Source organism: Notolabrus celidotus, chromosome 18 (assembly GCF_009762535.1).
Source record: "Notolabrus celidotus isolate fNotCel1 chromosome 18, fNotCel1.pri, whole genome shotgun sequence".
Classification (NCBI taxonomy): Eukaryota; Metazoa; Chordata; class Actinopteri; order Labriformes; family Labridae; genus Notolabrus; species Notolabrus celidotus.
In genome coordinates, this window is record NC_048289.1 from 16,616,438 (window position 1) to 16,637,781 (window position 21,344).

General features: G+C 41.2%; 1 protein-coding gene across 1 annotated transcript in view; it reads right to left on the reverse strand.

The window, feature by feature from the left end:
* Positions 1–21,344, reverse strand: part of svild (supervillin d) — a 70,978-nt gene that overhangs the window by 24,907 nt on the left and 24,727 nt on the right. The window contains 2 exon segments of the mRNA XM_034708356.1: positions 7,804–7,859; positions 12,445–12,479. Coding sequence (XP_034564247.1) covers positions 7,804–7,859; positions 12,445–12,479 — 91 coding nt within the window.

Here is a 21,344-nt window from a genome sequence, read left to right on the forward strand (position 1 = left end):
ATCTAATGCACAAACATAGACACTAACAGCCATGCACAGACTGACATTTTTACTGTCTGGGAGTAGGTGGTAACTGTGCTATAGTATTTCTGAGGGATTTCAAGTTAAAAGTTTACAGTGATCAGGACCACACTTCTTCTCTCTAGAACATAGAGAAATGTTTTTATATGTGAAGACAGCCCAGGCTGTTACACACCACTAGGGGGGTTTAAGCTGCTCTCACTGGCTAGTTCAAGAGATGAAGCCTTTGTAAATGGTAAAAGTTCTGTCAAAAGTCTCGACTTCCCAATGAATGACAAGCAGCAACCTCCGGTCTAAAAATATGAGTCCAATGCGGAAGTGCTAAAAACTGCAGTTCATCGAGGATCCTCTTGAGGCTGGCTCCGGAAGTACCAGAAACCACATACACACCAATTCAAAAAAGACGATCTTTACAAGAGAAAATAAACATGTTTACAGCCTGGTACAAAAGACAACTGTAGTCTGGATAGCTCATTTCTCGATCGGCACACACTGTAGGGGGTGAATTTTTTTCTAACGCTGCAATTTTGAAGATATTGAGATTACGAGTCTTCCAATGAGAGGCACAGCTGACTTGACTGACAGGCAGGAAAACTGCAGCTGTTGGCTAGGAGGCTCAAAGCCCACCTCTTTTACGTCACAATCGCTCAACAGCAGCAATATGGCTGCCCCCAGCGATTGGCCTCAAAACAGCTCTTCAGAAACAGATGGATGACGTCAAGGATGCTACGTTCAGATTTTATACAGTCTATGATAAATAACTACTAAAAATGATGTAGTGGTTTCCCCTCCGCACAGCAAAGAGATGAGAGGTTCACAGCTTCTCTCCACTAACATACGCAAAACAAGCACAAACTACACAGAGTAGGACAACTTAGAGGTTGCTTGCATACTGTTAGTGCAAGACGCTGTCATCAAAAATTAAGATGGGGTAGATTACAGGAAGGGGGGCAAATGATGCGCAATTTATGGTGCTACAATCCTTTCCTAGCTTAAAAGGGCAGTCTGACCGTCGTTAAACCACAGGGGGTGGATACATTGTTGATATTGTTGGAGTGCTACTTTGCAAAATCCTGATATTAGCCATTTTTTTACTAAAGCTATTAGTGATGAATGTGAAATAGCTTAACACTGAAGTACATATGAATAAAAACAGAAAAAACAACTTAGGATATTAATTATAATGGGGCGGCAGTAGCTCAGTCCATAGGGGCCTGGCTTGGGAACGGGAGGGTCACCAATTCGAGTCCCAGTTTGGAAGAAGTTTGGCAAGTGGACTGGTGGTTGGAGAGGTGCTGGTTCACTTGCCTGGGCACTGCCGAGGTGCCCTTGAGCAAGGCACCAAACCCCCAACTGCTTGGAGTGCGCTTGTTGATGGCAACATCATCACTCTGACATCTCACTTTAAGTGCATGTCCACTGCATGTTTGTGCATAAAATTGTATGTATATATACCAAACTGTCTGTGGAGCATGACCAAAAAATAACACGAGTGAAAAGATTGGGGATTAATAAAGTATGTTTCTTCTTCTCTCTTCTTCTCTATAACAAATACCTATTTAAAATGACCACATGAAAAAAACACGATTAAAATGTCTTTGTCTTCTGGATCAGACTTTTATAGATCTAAGCTCACTGTGAACCGTGCAGCTGAGTGAGACCTCTTGTCAGTAAACACTCCACCATGGCCCTGGGGTGTCTGGGAGGAGATAAGTGGATCTCCAGCTGTGAACCAATAATGGTAATCTAATGCCTTTTTTTCTACAAAATTATATACCAAAACTTACATAATTAGAGACCTCTTACAGACAGGCTGATCATAAAGAAGGGACTTATCATCCACCCAGCATGAATGCATCAAAACAGCTTTAATATGGTGAAGTTTAATGCACATTTCTGAAAATATAAATGACCCCCCTCAGAAGTCTGCACATTTTATTGCTTCCATCCTTGCTGCAAAGCAGACATACTGTAACCTCACTCCTGATCTGCCTCTCCAGCTGGAGACACTGACTCACCGGCTCTCAGCGGGGACTGCGGAGTAGAAATGAGTGATAAGGGGAAAGTGATGACAGCAGAGGGGGGATCTGTCACTACCGATGACTTTCAAGTGAGACATCTTGAAATAACAGAGGTCTAGATCGGGGCAAAGAATGGAGAGAGAAGAAAAGAAGTCATGTGATTGGGAGATAGCCTTGAATGTTTTCCCAGCAGGTTTTTTGGTTGCTGCCATCTGGGTTCACTTGGCTAACCTTGGCACTGTTCCTGCTCTGTAAAGGCCAAGTCAGAACAGCTATTTACATCCAATATCAAGAAACCCAACAACTTCTGATACTTAAGCAGCCTGGGAAAGTTGGATAATCTCTGAATTTTAAACACACGTGTATATCTCCCTTTGGATTCAGGACTTTATCAAGCTGTATTGCCTGAATGGATCTTTTAGCTCTCTGCGACTCTTTTTCCCACCACTGCTTCAAGACCTCCTCTAACTCTGTGTGTGTGTGTGTGTGTGTGTGTGTGTGTCTGTGTGTGTTTGTGTGCGTGAAATCATGATTTTGGCCCAGTGTGCATCCAGGTGCAGGACAGCTCAGTGCTGTATAAAACAGCTCAATTTGTTATTAATGGAGCAAACTTCCCAAAGGGGGTTTGAAGTGTACACCAGCTGCACTGGAACAGACTGGGAGTAAATAAGTGTAAGAAAAATGTAAGATACAGCATCTGTGACAGCCTTCATCTGTTAAATGCATGTTTTCAACCTTCGATTTAGTTCACAGTGAGCTGTAGACTTTGGAATTTAAAGCTGAGGTGAGAATCATCATGCTTAAGGGTTGACAGCAGAGACATCTGTCCATCATCGAAAAACACCTTATACGGCATTTTCTTCTTATAGAAAAACAAAGTCAGCTCTGCCACTAAGTAAGGGGTCATGTATGGTTAGCAGGTAGTTATGGGAAATAGAACCAACGGGGTGAGATCAAGCGGCAACCTCCGGTCTCAAACTATGAGGCCCATGCAGAAGTGTTATAAACTGCAATTCATCGAGAATCTGCTTGAGGCTGGCTGCAGAAACACCAGAAACCACATAGACACCAATTCAAAAAAAGACGATCTTTGCAGCATTAATAAACATGTTTACAGCCTGGTTCAAAAAATGGCTTTGCTCTACGTAGCTAATCTCTCTATCGGCACACACTGTACGGTGGGGGGGGGATTTTTTTGTAACGCGACAGTTCAGAAGATATTAAGATTACAAGTTTTTGCCCAAACATGATTCACTTGACTCACAGACGGGAACACATGGCTGTTGTCTAGGAGGCTCAAACTCTACCCCTTTACGTAACACTATTCCTGGTTGAGTTCCGCTTTTCCAATATGGCTGCCGCCGTCGTTTGGCTTCAAAACAGCACTCAGTAAAAGATGGGTGACATCACGGATACCACGTCCATCATTTATACAGTCTATGGAGGAGACAAGACCCACCGGTAACTCAATGTTGCTCTCACTTGCTCTGCTCGTTGGTAGGAATGCTGGACAGGATCCAAGATGTAAATGTCAGTGTTGTTTAGCAAGACGCATTAGTATGCTAAGCAAAACTAGCATTTTAGCCACATTGTGTTGATGTGAATAGAAACTAACAGTTTCACCTCACCGTACGGTCTATGGTAATAAGCAGAAGCTAAATATACCGGAGCTCTGTTCCGCGAGTAATGAGTATGAGTAATATTTAACTCAACTTTTATGTTTTTGTTCTTCAATGAAATAACTGATTGTTCAATAAAACATTTAACACTTGATAAAGTTCTACTAACAAATAAATCTGTTTTAATTTATTAATTTGGGTGGATGTCTGCTTATAACAAAACAAATATTTATGCTTGGATATGATACCTTTCCATTAATTTACCCTCAATTCCAAGTTAATTCCAATAAATTCCCATAATACCAATGGAAAGTTTCCAATTTGGAATATTTCGAAAAGTCCCCAGCTTAACTTCCCATGGAAATTTACCAGAAACTAACCAGAAATGTTCCACCCTTTTCAACCCTACGTGTGATCAGTTTGCTTCTGGTGTTGCTCATATTAGTGAAAGTTAACAACCGTTGTCAAGGGGTTTTTGACCCATCAGAATCAAGCATCTTACACAACCGTAAGATCAGTAAGAAAGCTGGATATTATATATACTAACATCAATGTTAAACATTTTCCTTGTAAAATTGCAATCATATACCTTATGAGACTTTTAAAATCATTACCTACTAATAGTTCAGCAGTAAAAGAAATGTCTTACATTACATGGTATTTCCCTTTAGGTGTTCAGCACCAACTAAGGCGCATGTAAACACATTTCAAAGTTCCCACAACAACATGTGGCATCCGTTTTTTTCTTTTTAACACGTGTACAGAAAAGGAGATTGTGGTTTATCGAACAGGCAACCTTGTAATTAGAAAGGATTTACTGTTACACTCAAGCAGCTTGCTCAGCCCCTATGACTGTAAAAAAGTTCCCTACTTCAGAGGCTCACTGGTACACGCCATTGACTGTATAAAATGATGAATGACCTCCACCTTCTCCTATTGTACAAAAAAAGCCAAAATACCCCTCACAAGTTACAGGCACTGACTGATGACTATGTTGGAGTCAGAGTCAGTAAGAATCAGATGGTGGATTTCCAATCCCTTCTGCTAACCAAAACTCACGTATAAGTTACAGATGAAATGTTAAAGATCCCTCATGTGGGTACAGTCCACCACAGGACAGATTCTTGAGTTGGTTTGAAGCTAACATTCAAAGTAATGGAGAGTTTAGTGACTCATGTGTGAGTGTTGTTCTGTTTTGTCTCCCTTTTCTTCCTCCTCTACTAATTTGGAGCATACAGATTTGTCAAAAGAGCTGCCAATCATGGCGTCATACCCTATTGTTAGCATCAATAGACACATGACACACCTGATCATCATCATCATCATCATGTGTATTTCGATTTTATAGTTTGACCAACGCCTCATTGGGTAACACTGAAGGCTGGCTTTATGACCTCTACCCCGATTAGTCACAACGGGGGGTTCAAATTGTTTTGGCTTCACTTTCAGGGAGCTGTCATATCATCCATAGTCTATGGTACACACTCCAGCTTGAAAGGAAATCAGGTGGATGTGAGTGTACCAGCAGCAGACTAATGTAAGCCAGGTATGAATAAATGTGAATAAAACAAGTTTGGAACTGCTTCTCCTGTTCCAGTCGATGCTAACCATCTCCTTGCCTCCAACCCTTCATCAAGCTAGCTCCTCCTAGACTAGTCTGACCACTGAAAGGAGTGAGACCAAATTAAGACTGACCCACCCCTGTCTCCTCATTAGATAAACAAGTCTATCCACTAATGTCAAAGTAACAAGTCATTACATTGTGTTTTATTCATGTCACGTGATTACTGAATTTAAAGCTTCAGTGAGGGACTTTTGGTTTGTGTTAATAATGGCGACCCCTGTGGTCTTTGCTGATTTTGTCAAGTGTATTAAATAAGGTAGGCATAATTTGGATACTTTAATGCTTTTAGATACTGTGTGCCTAAAAACAATACAAGCTACAATATTTTTTACACATGATAGAACTGAAAAGTACTAGAGCTTATTAAATATAAAAGTATTTTCACCAAAAGCAACCTACATAAAGAGAGAGAGAGAGTTAAAGAGAGAGTTTACATAAAAATGAAGTATAAGAATGAGCACTGCTAATGAAAACCAAGTAGTGAAAAATAAGATATTAATTACATACATATATATATACAGTTGTGCTCCTAAATGTATATACCCTGGCAAAATTTATGATTTCTTGGTCATTTTTCAGAGAATGTGAATGATAACACTAAAAACTTTTCTTTCACTCATGGTTAGTGGTTGGGTGAAGCCATTTATTATCAAACAACTGTGTTGTCATTTGCGTAGTAATGGCTTTCTCCCGGCGACTCGACCATGCAGCCCATTTTTCTTCAAGTGCTTCCTTATTGTGCATCTCGAAACAGCCACACCACTTTTTTCAGGGAGTCCTGTATTTCAGCTCAACTTATTTGTGGTTTTTCTCTGCATCCCGAACAGTTTTCCTGGCAGTTGTGGCTGAAAGTTTTGTTGGTCTACCTGACTGTGGTTGGCTTTCAACAGAATCCCTCATTTCCACTTCTTAATTAGAGTTTGAACACTGCTGATTGGCATTCTCAGGTCCTTGGATATCTTTTCATATCCCTTTCCTGTTTTATACAGTTCAATTTACCTTTTCCCGCAGATCCTTTGACAATTATTTTGCTTTCCCTATGACTCAGAATCCAGAAACGTCAGTGCAGCACTGGATGAAAAATGCAAGGGTCTGTCAGGAGCCCAGAAACTCACTGACCTTTTATACACACACTGATTACAAGCAAACAGATCACAGGTGAGGATGGTTACCTTTAGGGGTGCAACGGATAAAAAAACTCACGGTTCGGATCGGATCACGGTTTTGAGTCACGGATCGGATCATTTTTTCGGATCAGCAAAAAAAAAAAAAAAAAAAAAAAAAGAAGACAAGATTAATATAACTTTGTCCTCCATTTATTTTGTAAAACCCTTGTAAACTTTTGCCCATTAAATAAAAACAAGATTCAACTCAAAATGTGCAGCTTGTGCAAAGCACCCAATCTGTGGGCCCAGTCCTGCCTCATTCACTGCATTTCATGGCATGGCAAGTGAAGGAGCAGAGGAACTTCAAAAGTTTCACTCCATTCTTCTTTCATTTGCTGATTTTCACCGTCCACTTTTCTTTGAGCTGCAAACTGTGAACACAATGTTTTCGTGCATTCTAGGGTCCTACAGCTGGCAAAGTGCCAATATGCGAACCGCTCCAGAAACGAAAGTGAAAGTTAAAAATTGCATTGCAGCAGTGGACTCTAAGTGACCCAGTAACAGCCTGTCTGCGTATGGTTGACATGGAGACAAGTCCCCGTAAACACACGGTGACCCGACCAAAACACAGAGTGAAGGAATAACAGTTCGGGGACCATAAATAGGCGGCCGGATGCGGCCCGCGGGCCGCGTATTGATGGCCTCTGGTCTAGTGGGTGCGCAACGGAATTTCATAACGTGGCTCAAGCACATTCAGCATTCACTGTATTTCACAGGGAAACCAAAATGCTCCCATACATGTGACTTACAAGATGCAGGGGGTTTTTCAAGTCCCTCTGCTCCTCCACTTGCCATGACAACAGCTGCGCTTGACGAGTGAGTGTGGATTGAACATGCGGTCATCACGTGTACACGCGCAACTTTTTTCATCAACCGATCCGCGGACCACGTCCGTGCCGAACCGCGGAGAGGCATCCGTACGGATCACGGATCAACGATGATCCGTTGCACCACTAGTTACCTTTAATAGCCATTCAAACCTGTTTGTGTCAACTTGTGTGCATGTTATCAGGTCAAAATCACCAGGGTATGTAAACTTTAGATCAGGGTCATTTGGGAAGTTTCTGTTGTCATTATGATTTAAAAAGAGGAAACACAGTTGTTTGACAATAAATGGCTTCACCCAACCACTAACCATGAGTGAAAAAAAAGTTTTTCCCTTATCATTCATATTCTCTGAAAAATGGCCAAAAAAATCACAAATTCTGCCAGGGTATGTGAACTTATGAGCACAACTGTATATATGTTTTTTTTTGCAGTCGTGTCAAAACAAGTATTGTAACCTTGTGATTTTTACTTGTATCATATCGAAGTTCAACATTTTGTTTTTTTTTCCTTGTTGACAACTTTACCTTGAAGAGAGATGTCTTGGAAGTTCTCTTGGCTGATTCCTCAGTCACCTCTTCAACTGGAAGAAATACAGAAACAAAGGTTGACCGTTTAAACAACAGAACGAGGACATATGCAATACTATCATTCAGAATGTCATCTCATAATCTGGTTTGATGCACATTATGTGTTTAGTATCAACGTAATGCATGCAGCTTTCTGGATGGTTGAGGGGAGATCTCCAGCACATCAGTCTGTCTATCAGTCAAGTAGGCAGCATATTTCCAGCTCAAGTAGAAGTTATCCACGCTAGAAATGACATTTGAAAAAAAATGTTGACTTAAAAACTGGTGGGATATATATTCTTATTGGCTTCACCAATGAGTCTTCAGATCTTAAAATGAAATGAAAGTCAGGATTTTTCCCTTTTCTTCTCAGGCTACGTTTCAGAAGTCTTTGTGCTCTGTTGGACTCAGATATACAGGAAAGGTAAAACCATCCGGACTCTAGAGTTTATAGTGAGAGAAATGACTTTAAAAAGCAAGAAATACCATTAGTGTGGGTTTTTTTTGTGTTTGTGTGTGCAAGTGTGTGTGTGTGTGTGTGTGTGTGTGTGTGTGTGTGTGTGTGTGTGTGTGCTTATGGGCGAGAGAGAAGATATTTATTCATGGGAGTAGTCTAATCAGAAACAGCCCTGAAAATATAATCTTCTAATCCGAAACAAAAGGAAACCATTAAATTTAATGATATTCCAAAACAACACAAATTTCTTAAGTCAGCAGAATCAACATCATTCTCCCACTTTAATGCATTTTATTGCCTTCACAATCTTACATTACAAGCCAAAATTTCCCCCCTCCTAAGAAAACAAAGAAGCAAATGCATTTCAAATAATGGCCTGTCTCTAACGAACTCCCCTTTACTGGTGGAAAGAAAAACACTGGAGCCAAGTACTATAGTTTTGATTTATGTCATCAGGCTCCCCTGCTGTCTAGAATTCAGCTTGATTTAGATGTGATGATGAAACATTTCAGACTGGTGATTCCACTCAGACTGCACTCGTTCAAGTTTGACTCTGGTCCAAACTTTATTACATCATCATCATCCATCTAGCATGCAAGAATGAGCTGAGAGAAAAAAGGAAAAACCCAAGAGATGGAAAAACCTCCACTTCAGTTTAGTGACTTTTCCATAAGTGTTTTCATCCATCTCTGCTCAGTTAGAGCTGCTGAGCGTTTATTCCATTGACCCTTTACCTTGTAATGGTCGTATATTAGGCAACATACTTAAAAGAAAGGTTGTAGAGTTGATCAAATCTGAATAGATTAGTTTCACTGAGTTCTTTGCTGGCTTATTTGGTAGCTAAAGGGGAAATCCTTATGTGACAAAGGGGAGTTCTGGTTCAGGGCACTGGATCCTCTGCCAGCATGGGCAGGAAGTGCCATGAGCCATGTGAATGCACTGCTTTTTGTCTCACACGCTCATTCTATCACACATGGACATATCGTAGAAGATGAACACTGACCGTTCTTTGTTACGGTTTCTGCTTTTAAGTGCCGTTTTGATCTTATCTCCCAACTACAGAAATACACTGGTCATGTTTGAGAGATATGTAGTAGTTCAAAGCCCAGGAAACTACAAGTATTCAACATCTTTTGTATTCTGCTCCCAAATGATAAAGTAATTTAAGCATCAAGTCAACACTGCTGTCTTTTTGTCTTGAAAGCGAGTCATCTTCTTTGGCCTTGGATGGTTTTTGTCACCCGTTTTGTGTCGCTCGTGCTTGCCAAGCATCAACCTTCGGTCTAAAAATATGAGTCCAATGCAGAAGTGATAAAAACTGCAGTTCATCAAGGATCCGCTTGAGGCTTGTTTCAGAAGTAACAGAAACCACATACACACCAATTCAAAAAAGCCGATCCTTACAGCAGAAATAAACATGTTTACAGCCTGGTACAAAGACGAGGGTAGTCTGGATAGCTCATTTCGCGATCAGCACACACTGTACGGGGGATGAATTTTTTTCTAACGCTGCAATTTTGAAGATATTGAGATTACAAGTCTTCCAATGAGAGGCACAGCTGACTCGATTGGCAGGCGGGAACACTGTAGCTGTTAGCTAGGAGACTCAAAGCCCGCCTCTTTACGTCACAATCACTCAACAGCAGCAATATGGCCGCCGCCAACAATTGGCCTCAAAACAGCTCTTCAGAAACAGATGGGTGACGTCACGGATACTACATCCATATTTTATACAGTTCATGGTCCTTGCTCATCAACCAGGCCCATTCAAACATGGTGAATTTTCGCAAATATTTCCTGCTGCATTCACACCCTACTTTCACATTAAATGTATTACAAGAGAGCTGACCAAATTTTTTGAGCTTACAAAATTCAGCCTAAAAAATTGGGCAGTTAATGTCCATACTAGTGATGACCACAATTAATCGATTATCGATTAATTGATTGTTAAGAAATTACTCGAAACACACATTTTTGTTATCAATTTTCCGTCACGTGGAACAAACATCATGTGGTCTCATATTACACTCATCTATCAGGGATGTGTTTTAAGTTTAAAGCATGTTTTGATGTGAATCAGCTGTTAAAGGTGTTGCGCACAGCGGAGACGCTCAGCTGGCGGCTGTGGCTGAGCGTCAGGTCTCCACGTGCGCTTTTTAAAAGAGGATCAATACAAAACTACTGCCAACAACAACACGGACACAAAGGTTGACAGCTTTAAACAGGATATTTCCCACCTTTGGATACAAAGGCAACAGACAGGTGGGAAATTCTGGTACGCTACGTTTACAGAGCAGCAACATCAGAGCCGTCTGGGCTTTTCTCCAGCGGGACTGATTATGACCTGGTTGCACTCCTGGCTGACACCTGATCGAATACACGTTTATTTTTCTCAATAAGAACGAATAGAAAACTGGACACTGTGAGTCTGAAGTACTTTTCTGTTAGTATTATGAGCCTTCACTTTATAAGATTATGTCCGCGGAGAATATTTTAATGAGCCTGATCGTTGATATTCTGCGTGTCAAACGTGTGCCCGTATTCAATCCTGTCAGTTATTTGCATTTTGTTGCTGTAGAAAATATAATTTAGGGGGAAAACAACCTATTTGGCCTTGTTTTTGACGTAAGAATAATAATGTTTTTTTTTATCAATTAATCGATAATTGATCGTTAACATTACCAAAAATCGATCACGGAAAATAATTAAAATATACATCCCTAGTCCATACATATGGAATTTGTGGCAGGAGACCAGGATGTTCATTGAATATTTAACCCTTAAAGACCTAGACCATCTTTGGGGGCACCAGACTCTCCTGAATTTATTTTGAATATGCTGAATGAGACAAATGTGGTTTCAATGGAAAGCTGAGAATGTCCGCTGTAACTGAGTTTTTTAAAGCTTGTTGATATGATAGGTGGTCCAAAAGCTGTCAAACATTTAAGAACAAGTAGCCGGCGGCGGCTTAAAGTTAAATAAATGAGGCATTATGTAGATGTATGATTGGTGACCATGGACTGTGTGTTTCTTTTATTGAGTTGTTTATCAAATGTTTTTTTCATCGTATGTCAGACCTATTCTACTAAGAGAAAAAAGTGGACCTGTGCTGCTGCAGTGAAAAAGTTGAACCCAGCAGATAAATAGGCACACAAGTCAAACACACTAATGAGTGTTTGGATCAAACCTGTGATTTATTCGCTCATAGCTTCAGCAGCTCTGTCAGACATGATTTATTTTTGCTGTGCACATGTGCGTGGAGAAAGTCAAGGTAAACTTCTATAAGTAATTAATGTTTGAGAGCTTATAAAGTTACTACCTGTATAATAGAAAAATACTGTAAGACTTTGACTAAATCTAAGAATCAGTAAGCCTTCATTTCCCAGATCTCGTGCTTAATTTGGATGGTAAAAAAAAACACTTGTTTTCTGCTCTGAAAGCCTTCCTCTCACATCTGTCTTTCAATATCTAGCACTTAGAGGCAAACATACCCACAGGCACATCTTTGAAAGGAAGTAAACACACAAAAACAAGCCATGTTCAATTTGTAAGCACAGGAACAAACAGATAGGCAGGTCAACCAATGAAAAAAGGCAGGAGGATGCTGATGCAGACAGACTGTCAGGCTGGGGCTCAGGTGGCTCACTGTGATTTCAAAGAACAGCCAGCAGCCTGTGTGTAAACTTAGCCGTATTCTTCTCTGTGTCACAGCAGGCTCCAAAATTAGTCCATATTGCTAGCTGGCTGAAACAAGCTTCAAGTGTTTTTTTCATGTGATCAAAGATCTGTGGAAACACACAAGTGTATGCACGTACACTGACAGTCATGTTCTTTGAACAAAAACTCTGCAGACACGTGCCAAAAATGATCTCCCTCAGCTTTTAGAAAAGAAAACTATCGCCTGAGGCAAAACATTCAGTTTCAATTATACTCCGAACAAAACAGAGCCAAACACATCAGTGGATCTGTTTTCTTTCACTCTTTCTCCTCGGTGGCAGATAAATAAACCGCCAACTTCTATAAAACCAGGTAGGTGATCTGACATCAGCAATGAGCTCAGAATTCACAGAACTTGGACGAGTTTAGGGATGTGTGAAACAATAGAGGATGTGAGTGCAAGGAACGTGAAGGGTTCATCTTACCCTTTGGCTCCTCTGTGTCATCAGTTTCCAGCAGCCTTGAGAGAGAGAAAGAGAGAGAGAGAGAAACAGACGGAGACAAATGAGGTCAATATCTCACATACTGAAGCAGTGACAGACATGACAAGCCCGTTACAGCCCCAGCTTGCAAGCTAGACAGAAAGCTACATCCAATATGTTAAACCAAACCACTTTAGAGAATATAACCCTGACTGTTGACAAGTCTGCAGAAAGCTACTTACTGTGCCTCCTTTGATAAGCGTATAACAACATTTACTCATGCTGCTCCTCCAGCCTCATGTTGGCAATGAGAGAACAGCACGCTGCCTGTGCAGCATCTGAAGATGTCCATTCAGCTCTAAGTAATGCGCGTTAAATATGGATGGGGACAGCAGCTGCCTGTGGGGTAGCAGCGATGATGTAACAGGAGGAGGGGAGAGCATTACACACAAAGGAGAACCCTGGTGGACATCTGGGAGGGGTCAGAGGTCGCTGAGTGAGGGGAGGCTGCCCCAGGCTGATCTGATCTGCGGGTCTGAGGTTGGTTGGTAACGGCTGAATTAAGTCAGACCCTTGACTGACTCTCAGAATAAAGACTGTGCTGTGGTCCATTGAAACTGAAGCATTGTGAGCTGTGAAGTGCCCAAAATAAACAAACAAGCTGTGTTATTCATCTGATGGAGAGTGTGCGTCAGTGAGCGAGTGCAGCTAAGCTAAACCTCATGTTAGGCAAAATACTACAGGTCATTACGTAAGGTATAACTATAAATATCAGTAAAAGTATGATGTAGTTTATATGAATTAATGCAGCTGTAATGTAAATGGGCAATGGCCAGGTTATGTCATCCAACCAAAGCCATAATTGTAATAATTGTTCAGTACTGCATAGTGATTCTTCATCCAAATTATCAGGGTGTGAAGATCAACCAATCCCAAATGGTTATTGATTCTAACATTAAAGATGTGAGTCCATTGGTCCACCTAGCCCTGGATTAATACGATTGTACAATACACTAGTTGCTAGCCCAATTCCAAAGACAGGCTATGTACTCAGGTTTTGTAGCTTTTTTATGCATACTGCGCTTAGCATCTTAAATCTCAAGAGACTCCGATATTGACCCATTACAAGAGTAATTAGCATCTTGTACTAATCACGTTAGCATTTTGGGCTTCCGAAGTGGAAACAAAAGCATGACCTCATTTTCCCAGTCCTCCATTGCCTATATCAAGTCATGTGTGCTTAATATGAAGGAAGGAAAACTTTTTAGACTCCAACTGTTAAGGCTGATTTATACTTGTGCGTCACCCCTATGCAGCAGGGGCTGACGTGGATATGAGCAATACATACTTGTGCGTCGATGCGTCCGTGTCGCGCAGCAATTCTCCCTCGAAACGCTTGAGGGCAGTGTGGTTTCTAATAGCCGGTCGCCTGCTTCCGGCCCCGCTACGATCTCTGTTTACTTTTCCACAGAGATTCAGAGCGTGTTATGTTAATCTACAGCTGATACATGTTGCTGTTTATCATACAGACATGATTACATGAAGAATAGAGAGGAGGAGATGAAATACACGGCAGATGTGCGGCCGATGAGCGGGGATCCCGAGATTGCTGTAAATGCGGGAAACACAATGCCGCCAAGCGGACCCGTCACAGTGGTCCGCGTTGATTCTACGTGTAGTTACATTTTACTTTGTGGGCGGTGTGTAAGCCGGATGCCGATAGCTGCATCAGCTACGTAATAGCATGACGTCATGGCAGCGCGACACAGTGTACCCTGCTAATAAATGCAACGAAGAAGAAAAACGCAACACTGTAATCAAAGAGCAACAATGGAAGGAAAAAAGTTATCTTCCTGAAGTCCACTGGAGATTTAAACATGGTGGGGTTATGTGTTGTTTTTTATTACCGCTGTCGCACAGGAAGTGACGATTCTTTCGATCAATCAACGGACTGAAGTGTTTCTAGCTCCACCTTCTGGGGTCGGATCGGTATGTCTGACACCCCAACAGAAGGGTACCAAAAAGTGGGATGGTACGGCTCTGTAATTTGGGGACCTGTCCCAGTATTAGTCAATGGAAACGCCACAAAATGCGTGCTGTAGAGAGACGTACCGAACTGAACCACTTGGTGGAAACAGGGCTTTGGTTTGGAGAGAAGTGATCAAGTACAAAGGCAGCAAGACAAATCTCACCTGGTGAGTCGGCATGGAGTAATCTTCAGCCTGTTAGCTAGTAGCTTGGTCAGACTGGGACCAGAAAAGATCAGATCATTGTTGTACCAAACTTTCGTTCCATATCTTAATGAATAGTCCCTATATATCAAGATTAGGGCTGAACAATATATCGTTTAACCATCGCGATGATCACATACACTGTCAGTCATACAATCTGAAACACATCATGCTGCCACCACTTTCTTGTTTTCCATTATAGATCCAAACTAAAAGTCTGCCTGATATTTGATTTAGCCCCTCATTTGAACCATAGCCTGCATAAAATATGGACGGAGGATCCGTGACAGCACCCATCTGTTTCTGAAGACCTGTTTTGAGGCCAATTGTTCGCGGCGGCCATATTGCTGCTGTTGAGTGTTTGTGACGTAAAGAGGCAGGCTTCGAGTCTCCTAGCCAACAGCTACAGTGTTCCCGCCTGCCAATCAAGTCAGCTATGCCTCTCATTGGAAGACTTGTAATGCACTGTAAATGCACATGTCTGTATCTGTGTCACATTCCTGTAAAATTTTGGAGTCAAAAAAAAGAGAAGCTTTGAGGACTATCGCCTCAATACATTGTGCGCATGATCTTAACAACCTGCACTCTAAAAGGAAATACTTACAATTGCTTGTGCTATACTTTCATACATTTATCTAAGGACTTTGTAAATAGGTGTCAAAGTCCAATTCAAGATTTTGAAAAGTTAGAAAAAATGTCCAATTTAGGCGTCATAAGTTGTTGGTGGGTCACTGCAACTATCCTACAATCCTACCAGCACTTCCTATAGACTATACTGGCCTCTTTGGTGTGGACTAATGCAGCTTTATTACTCAGGGAAAAACCACTCATGACTGGATCAGACTCTGTCTCGACTGACTTATCCTGTTGTGTCATTTAAAAAGTAACTTTTACAGCAGTATATGATTATGACTAATTGTGGGCTTTGGTTTGGCCACCACGGAAAGATTTGTCAGTTTGGGTACTGGCACGCCTCGGTGCAGCTTTGTGAAACAGTGGGAAATCTCAAATGCCAGGATGAAGTATTCATGGCGTGTGAATGTGGGGTAGTTTGGGATGGGAAAGGGGACTTAAGATCACAAATTGATGTAGGTATAACAACAATTAAATCCATGTCATAAACTCAAAACATCAATGGCTATGTGGTATACACATGGACTTTGAAATGGTGAAATCTACATAATGGGGTAAGTTGGGAAAGGAAAGGTTCAACACATTCAAAGACAGTAAATCTCCTCAATCTTACTTATTTTAATCACCTCTTACTGAGAGGATCAGGTTTCAGTACAGAAAGGATATAATCATGACGGTGGAGTAGTTCAAAGATCTAATTACAGTGCCTCTAAATTGGTGCTTAACTTTTGGAAACCTTGCTTCCTCATATGTTGGGTACTTACACTGTAATGGGTCATCCATGTAAACAATACTTAGTACAAATCCTGTGCAGTCTTGCTACCTCCAGTTTCATGGACTGGTGTTTATGGTTAACATACAGAACATCATACCCAAAATACAAGACAAGAGCAGGTACACTTGAGGTCAAAATTATTAGCCCCCCAGGAATTCTGGAACATTTTCCTTAAATTCTGCCCAATGTTTGAATCATTGATAAAACTTGATATAAGCAAACATTCACCAGTGTTCTTTAGTAGCTTTGGTACATTTTGGAATGTAAAATACATTTTTAGGATAACTTTATATCAAATATAGTGAAAAATGGGGTGGTCAAAATTATTAGCCCCCCTGTGAATTTTTGCTTTTAAAACACACCTGAGCAGTCAGTTTGTTTCCTAACAACACCTGTAGGTCTGTTGGCTTCCTAACAACACCTGAGCATTCAAACAGCATTGAGATTTACTTAAGGGACTCCAAACAGGGCACTTGAACACGTTATTGAGAGAGACTACTCATACTAACCATGCCAAAGACAGTGGAACTCAGTCTTGAGCTCAGAGAGAAGATAATTGAGGCTCATAATAAGGGGGAAGGCTATACTGTCATTTCCAGGCATTTTACAGTGTCTAGAATAGCTGTATGTTGCATCATTGCAAAGTACAAAGGGACAAACTCTGTTAGAAACAAACCTGGGCGTGGTAGAAAACGCAATATTTCAAGGACTTTGGAGAGGAAAGTAGTCGAAGATGTCAGCAAGAAGCCCCGGACATCTTCCAAGGTGATTGTTGCTGACCTGACCTCCATTGGAGTTGATGTTTGAAGGAGCACAGTTGTGAGGGATCCTTATCATAGTGGGCTTCAGGACCATCGTCCCAGAAGAACCCCTTTACTAAAAGAGCGGCACATCAGAGCCAGATTGAGGTTTGCCCGTGAACATTTGAAAGGTAAAGATGAGTTTTGGAAGTCCATCCTTTGGTCTGATGGAACTTTTTGGGCATATGGATGTTGTTCATGTTTGGCCAAGAAAGGGAGAGTCCTTCAACCCTTAGAACACGGTCCTCAGAATTAAACATGGTGGAGGGAGCATCTTACTGTGGGGCTGTTTTGCAGCCTCAGGCACAGGAAGTCTTGTTCTGGTGCATGGCATCATGAAAAAAGAAAGTTATTTTGACATTTTGAGGGATAATGTGAAGAACTCTGCTCTTAGCCTAGGCTTTGGTCGGTGCTGGGTCTTCCAGCAAGACAATGATCCAAAGCTTACGTCAAAATTGGTCAAACAGTTCTTAAAGGACACCAAAACCAAGGTCCTGGAGTGGCCCGTACAGAGCCCAGATCTAAATCCTGTGAAGAATCTGTGGCGGGTGCTCAAAGTGAATGTCCATGCTCAGAAACCATGTATTTTGGACCAGCTGGAACAATTTGCATTGGAAAAATGGGCCAAAATCCCTCCAGAGACATGTGCCAACCTTGTAAAGAACTATTTGAAGAGGTTGTTGTCAGGTGTGGCTCAGAACAGGTGCACTATTGACTACTTAGGGCCAGGGGGCTAATGATTTTGGACATGCCATTTTTACCTTTTCTTGTTTCAATTCATTGCATCAATAAAATATCCAAGTCAAACATAGTGAACATTTGTCTTTGTTATTTTGGAAACATAAACTATAAACACTTATTTTTAATGGTCATTTTCATGGACAAATCAAGGGTTTTATCTGATTTCACAAGGGGGGCTAAAAATTTTGACCTCAACTGTATATCTTACATTTCTAGCTTGACAAATCTTCTAGGGGTGGCTGTGGAGATAGAGCAAGTCATTACGTTTACTGGAAGATTAGCGGGCCAATCCCTGGCTCCTGCAGTTTGCATCTCAAAGTAGGTGAACCCTGATTTACATTCTACTACAGAAGTGCATTTTGATCCTCATTTAACAACTGCGAAGTCCACTTGAAACATTATCCTACCTTTTTTTTTTTACTTTTATTCTTTTATATCTCTTTAGCTTATTTTCTCACGTGACTACTTTATACTTAATCATGTTTTTTACCCTAGCCTGGAGCATGATATCTGAGGATTTCATCGCAACCTGTTTCAATGGAAGTATTGTGCCCACAAAGATCTTAATTCTTACTTGTGTATAATGATGTCTCATGATTATCTACAACCAGAATCTCCTCTTCTTAGTTTGCATGCTGTTATGCACGTATGCTGTCACATCTTGTACAAACAGTGACAGTGAACCAGGGAACATGATGTAACAGTGTTCTCTTCGAAACTACATTTAGGTTCCTTTAAGGTTTTGGGGAATTGTTAACAGTACATTTTGACTGACAGATTATTGTTAGTTCCAAAATGAAGCGACTGAAGAATGTCGCCGTTCAACTATCAGGAGCGGAGTCTTGTCTGTCGAAGATAACCCCTGTTGACAGACAGTTTTCATTATCTGTGGCACAGCTGAGACTCAACGGGTTTCCTGGTTTGCTATTTTTGAAGCAGACACACACACACACATACACACACACACACAAACACACACATGTCACGTTTGGAGGTTTAGTGAATATGTGAGAGGTTTGTTCAAATACACCAGATATCTTGGATATTTTCTATCAACATTCAACTCAGAAAAGGAAGCTTTAAAAGGAAAGAAAGGAGGCGTAACTGACAATTCAAGCCAAGGAAACAATAATGCCCCAGAATTTAAGGAGGGAGTAAAATATAGTACGGACGACTTATACTTTTGAGTCGGCTTCTACTGTATCTTTCTCTGCAAGTTGAGCAAGCTCCCCTATACAAAATACTTCACAAAGAACAATGACACAAAGCTAAACTCCACCAACCTGCCAAGATTATAGCTAAAGTGAAAGAGAGGCATGTGGACAAACACATCAACACATCAACACGTCAACACGTCAACCTGTGTTTATACTCTTTGTAATCAAAAACGTAAGTCACAATTTTTTTGTGTGGCGTAACTCTGGGTTTTCCCAAATATCCCCCAAGCTTGTTGTGAGCAGAGGCTGTGAGAAAACAGCTTCTTTCAGATCACACAAATCCACAGATCAGCAAGTAAATCATTTGATACACTAAGATTTGCTGAAGCATGAGATGCTGCATGTACTATATTTCTAATTCAAGTCTTAAACAACACAACACATGCCCTTCCCCGATCATATTTGGCCATCTCGCGGCTAACTAGATGTCTTGCTTCATTAAGCGAAGGGCATGAAAACTTGGCAGAGCCCAATAATCCTACCTCCCTGTGTTTAAGCCAAAATCTGACTTTATCTCAACACTCTGTCCATCTCAGCTCCACTCTCCCCCTCTCTCCACTCCCTCAGGCTGTTTTTCAAGAACAGACAGGTCTGACTATGTGCACATGGCAGAATCCTCTGCTTGATTACAGCAAAAACATCCCCAGACACACGACTGGTCATGTTCTACTCCATTTATGTACATTTTTCAGAAAGACGCTCCTGACAGCAAATGTGAAAACTCAGACTGTTCAAGACGACCCCTGTTTCTTATCATCACGTACTGTTAAACATGCAAGTCCCTCCAGTTGGTTTACAACAAAACAAAACAAGCTGGTTTCATGTCATCAGGGCAAAACACTGCGTGGCAAAATAAATGAGGCAGCGCTCTGCTTCGCACACAGGCCAATTTTGGAAATGTTGGCAGCCGTGTTTACTTCAAACAGAAGATAGCACTCAATGTTCTGCATATGTGCCGACTTGTTGCCTCCTCTCCACTCATTCGGAGTCAGTGAGCCCTTTTACAATAATCTAATAGCAGTCTTTGCTAGCTGCGCTGACTATCTTCTCTAAATCAAGGTATGTCTCAGAAAGGAGCCACTGTGCTGGATGAATAAAATCAGTGCTGGTCTGAACATTTAGCTCCAAGTTTAAGTAGATTCACTTTAAGGTCAGGGGCGCATTAACTGGGTGACTACTCAGCACTCTACTTTTACTACAGATACATGATAGAATAGCTAAATAATGCATGATGTTTTTATTATAATCAATTCCTGAGATGTCTTATGAGTCACTGTAACTTGGCAGCTCTATGTTCAGGTCTCTGGCCAAGTTTATGCCATATCAAGAGCAGCACTATGACTAGTTTTAAACAAACAACAGGCGTACAATGCTTCAAATCCAATCAGTTTTATTTGTACTGCACATTGTATACTGACAACTCAATGTGCTTTAAACCAACTTTCATGAGCGAACATTTGGCAGCAGTGGCAAAGGAAAACTTCTTTTTAACCAAGCGGCAACCTCCGGTCTAAAACTATGAAGCCCATGCGGAAGTGTTAAACTGCAATTAATCGAGAATCCACTTGAGGCTGGCTGCAGAAACACTGGAAACCATAGAGACACCAATTAGAAAAAGGCGATCTTTACAGCCGTTTCAAAAAACGGCTTGGCTCTACGTAGCTAACCTCTCTATCGGCACACACAGTACGGGGGTGAATTTTTTTCAAACATGACAGTTCAGAAGATATTAAGATTACAAGTTTTTGCCCAAACAAAGTCCTGACTGACTTGGCTCCCAGACGGGAACACATAGCTGTTGGCTAGGAGGCTCTTTATGTCACACTCTGCATGGTTGAGTTCTGCATTTCCAATATGGCTGCCACCGTCGATTGGCTTCAAAACAGCGCTCAGGAACAGATGGGTGACGTCACGAATACTACGTCCATATTTTATACTGTCTATGCTTTTACCCTGAACAGATCCAGACTTACCGGTGAACAGCCATCTGCCTCGGTTGGATGGACCATCATGCTGCAAAATCTGCCCTAGTACCCATTTTTTAATTCATATACCATGTCTTGGGGATTGACTGATGCTGAGTTAGCCTAAGATGCTGTTCACATATATCCATCAAAGTGTTGTCTTCGCAAGGGGGGTTGTCATTGTAGTGTCATCTCACCGGTACTCGAAACCACTTTTAAAGGGACAGACGCCAATGCTGGTATTGATAGGAATGGGAACAGATAAGATTTTATTGATACCAATGCCATTATCAAATCTGCTTATCACTCCCATACTTTAACAAACTCCTTAGCAAGTCATTCTGATTTTCCATGGCATGCATGTTTTGTGTCAATGTCTGAAGTTATATTTTTGGGCATTTTCGCCTTTAATGGCTATAGCTTCTGTATATGGGGCGCACGCTTAGACTGCTAGACAAACGGCGCCTACTTTGTGTCAATGTCAACACAGTATAGGACATACTTATCTTCTCTGCTCTGCTGAGACAAGGAAGCACTCGTTG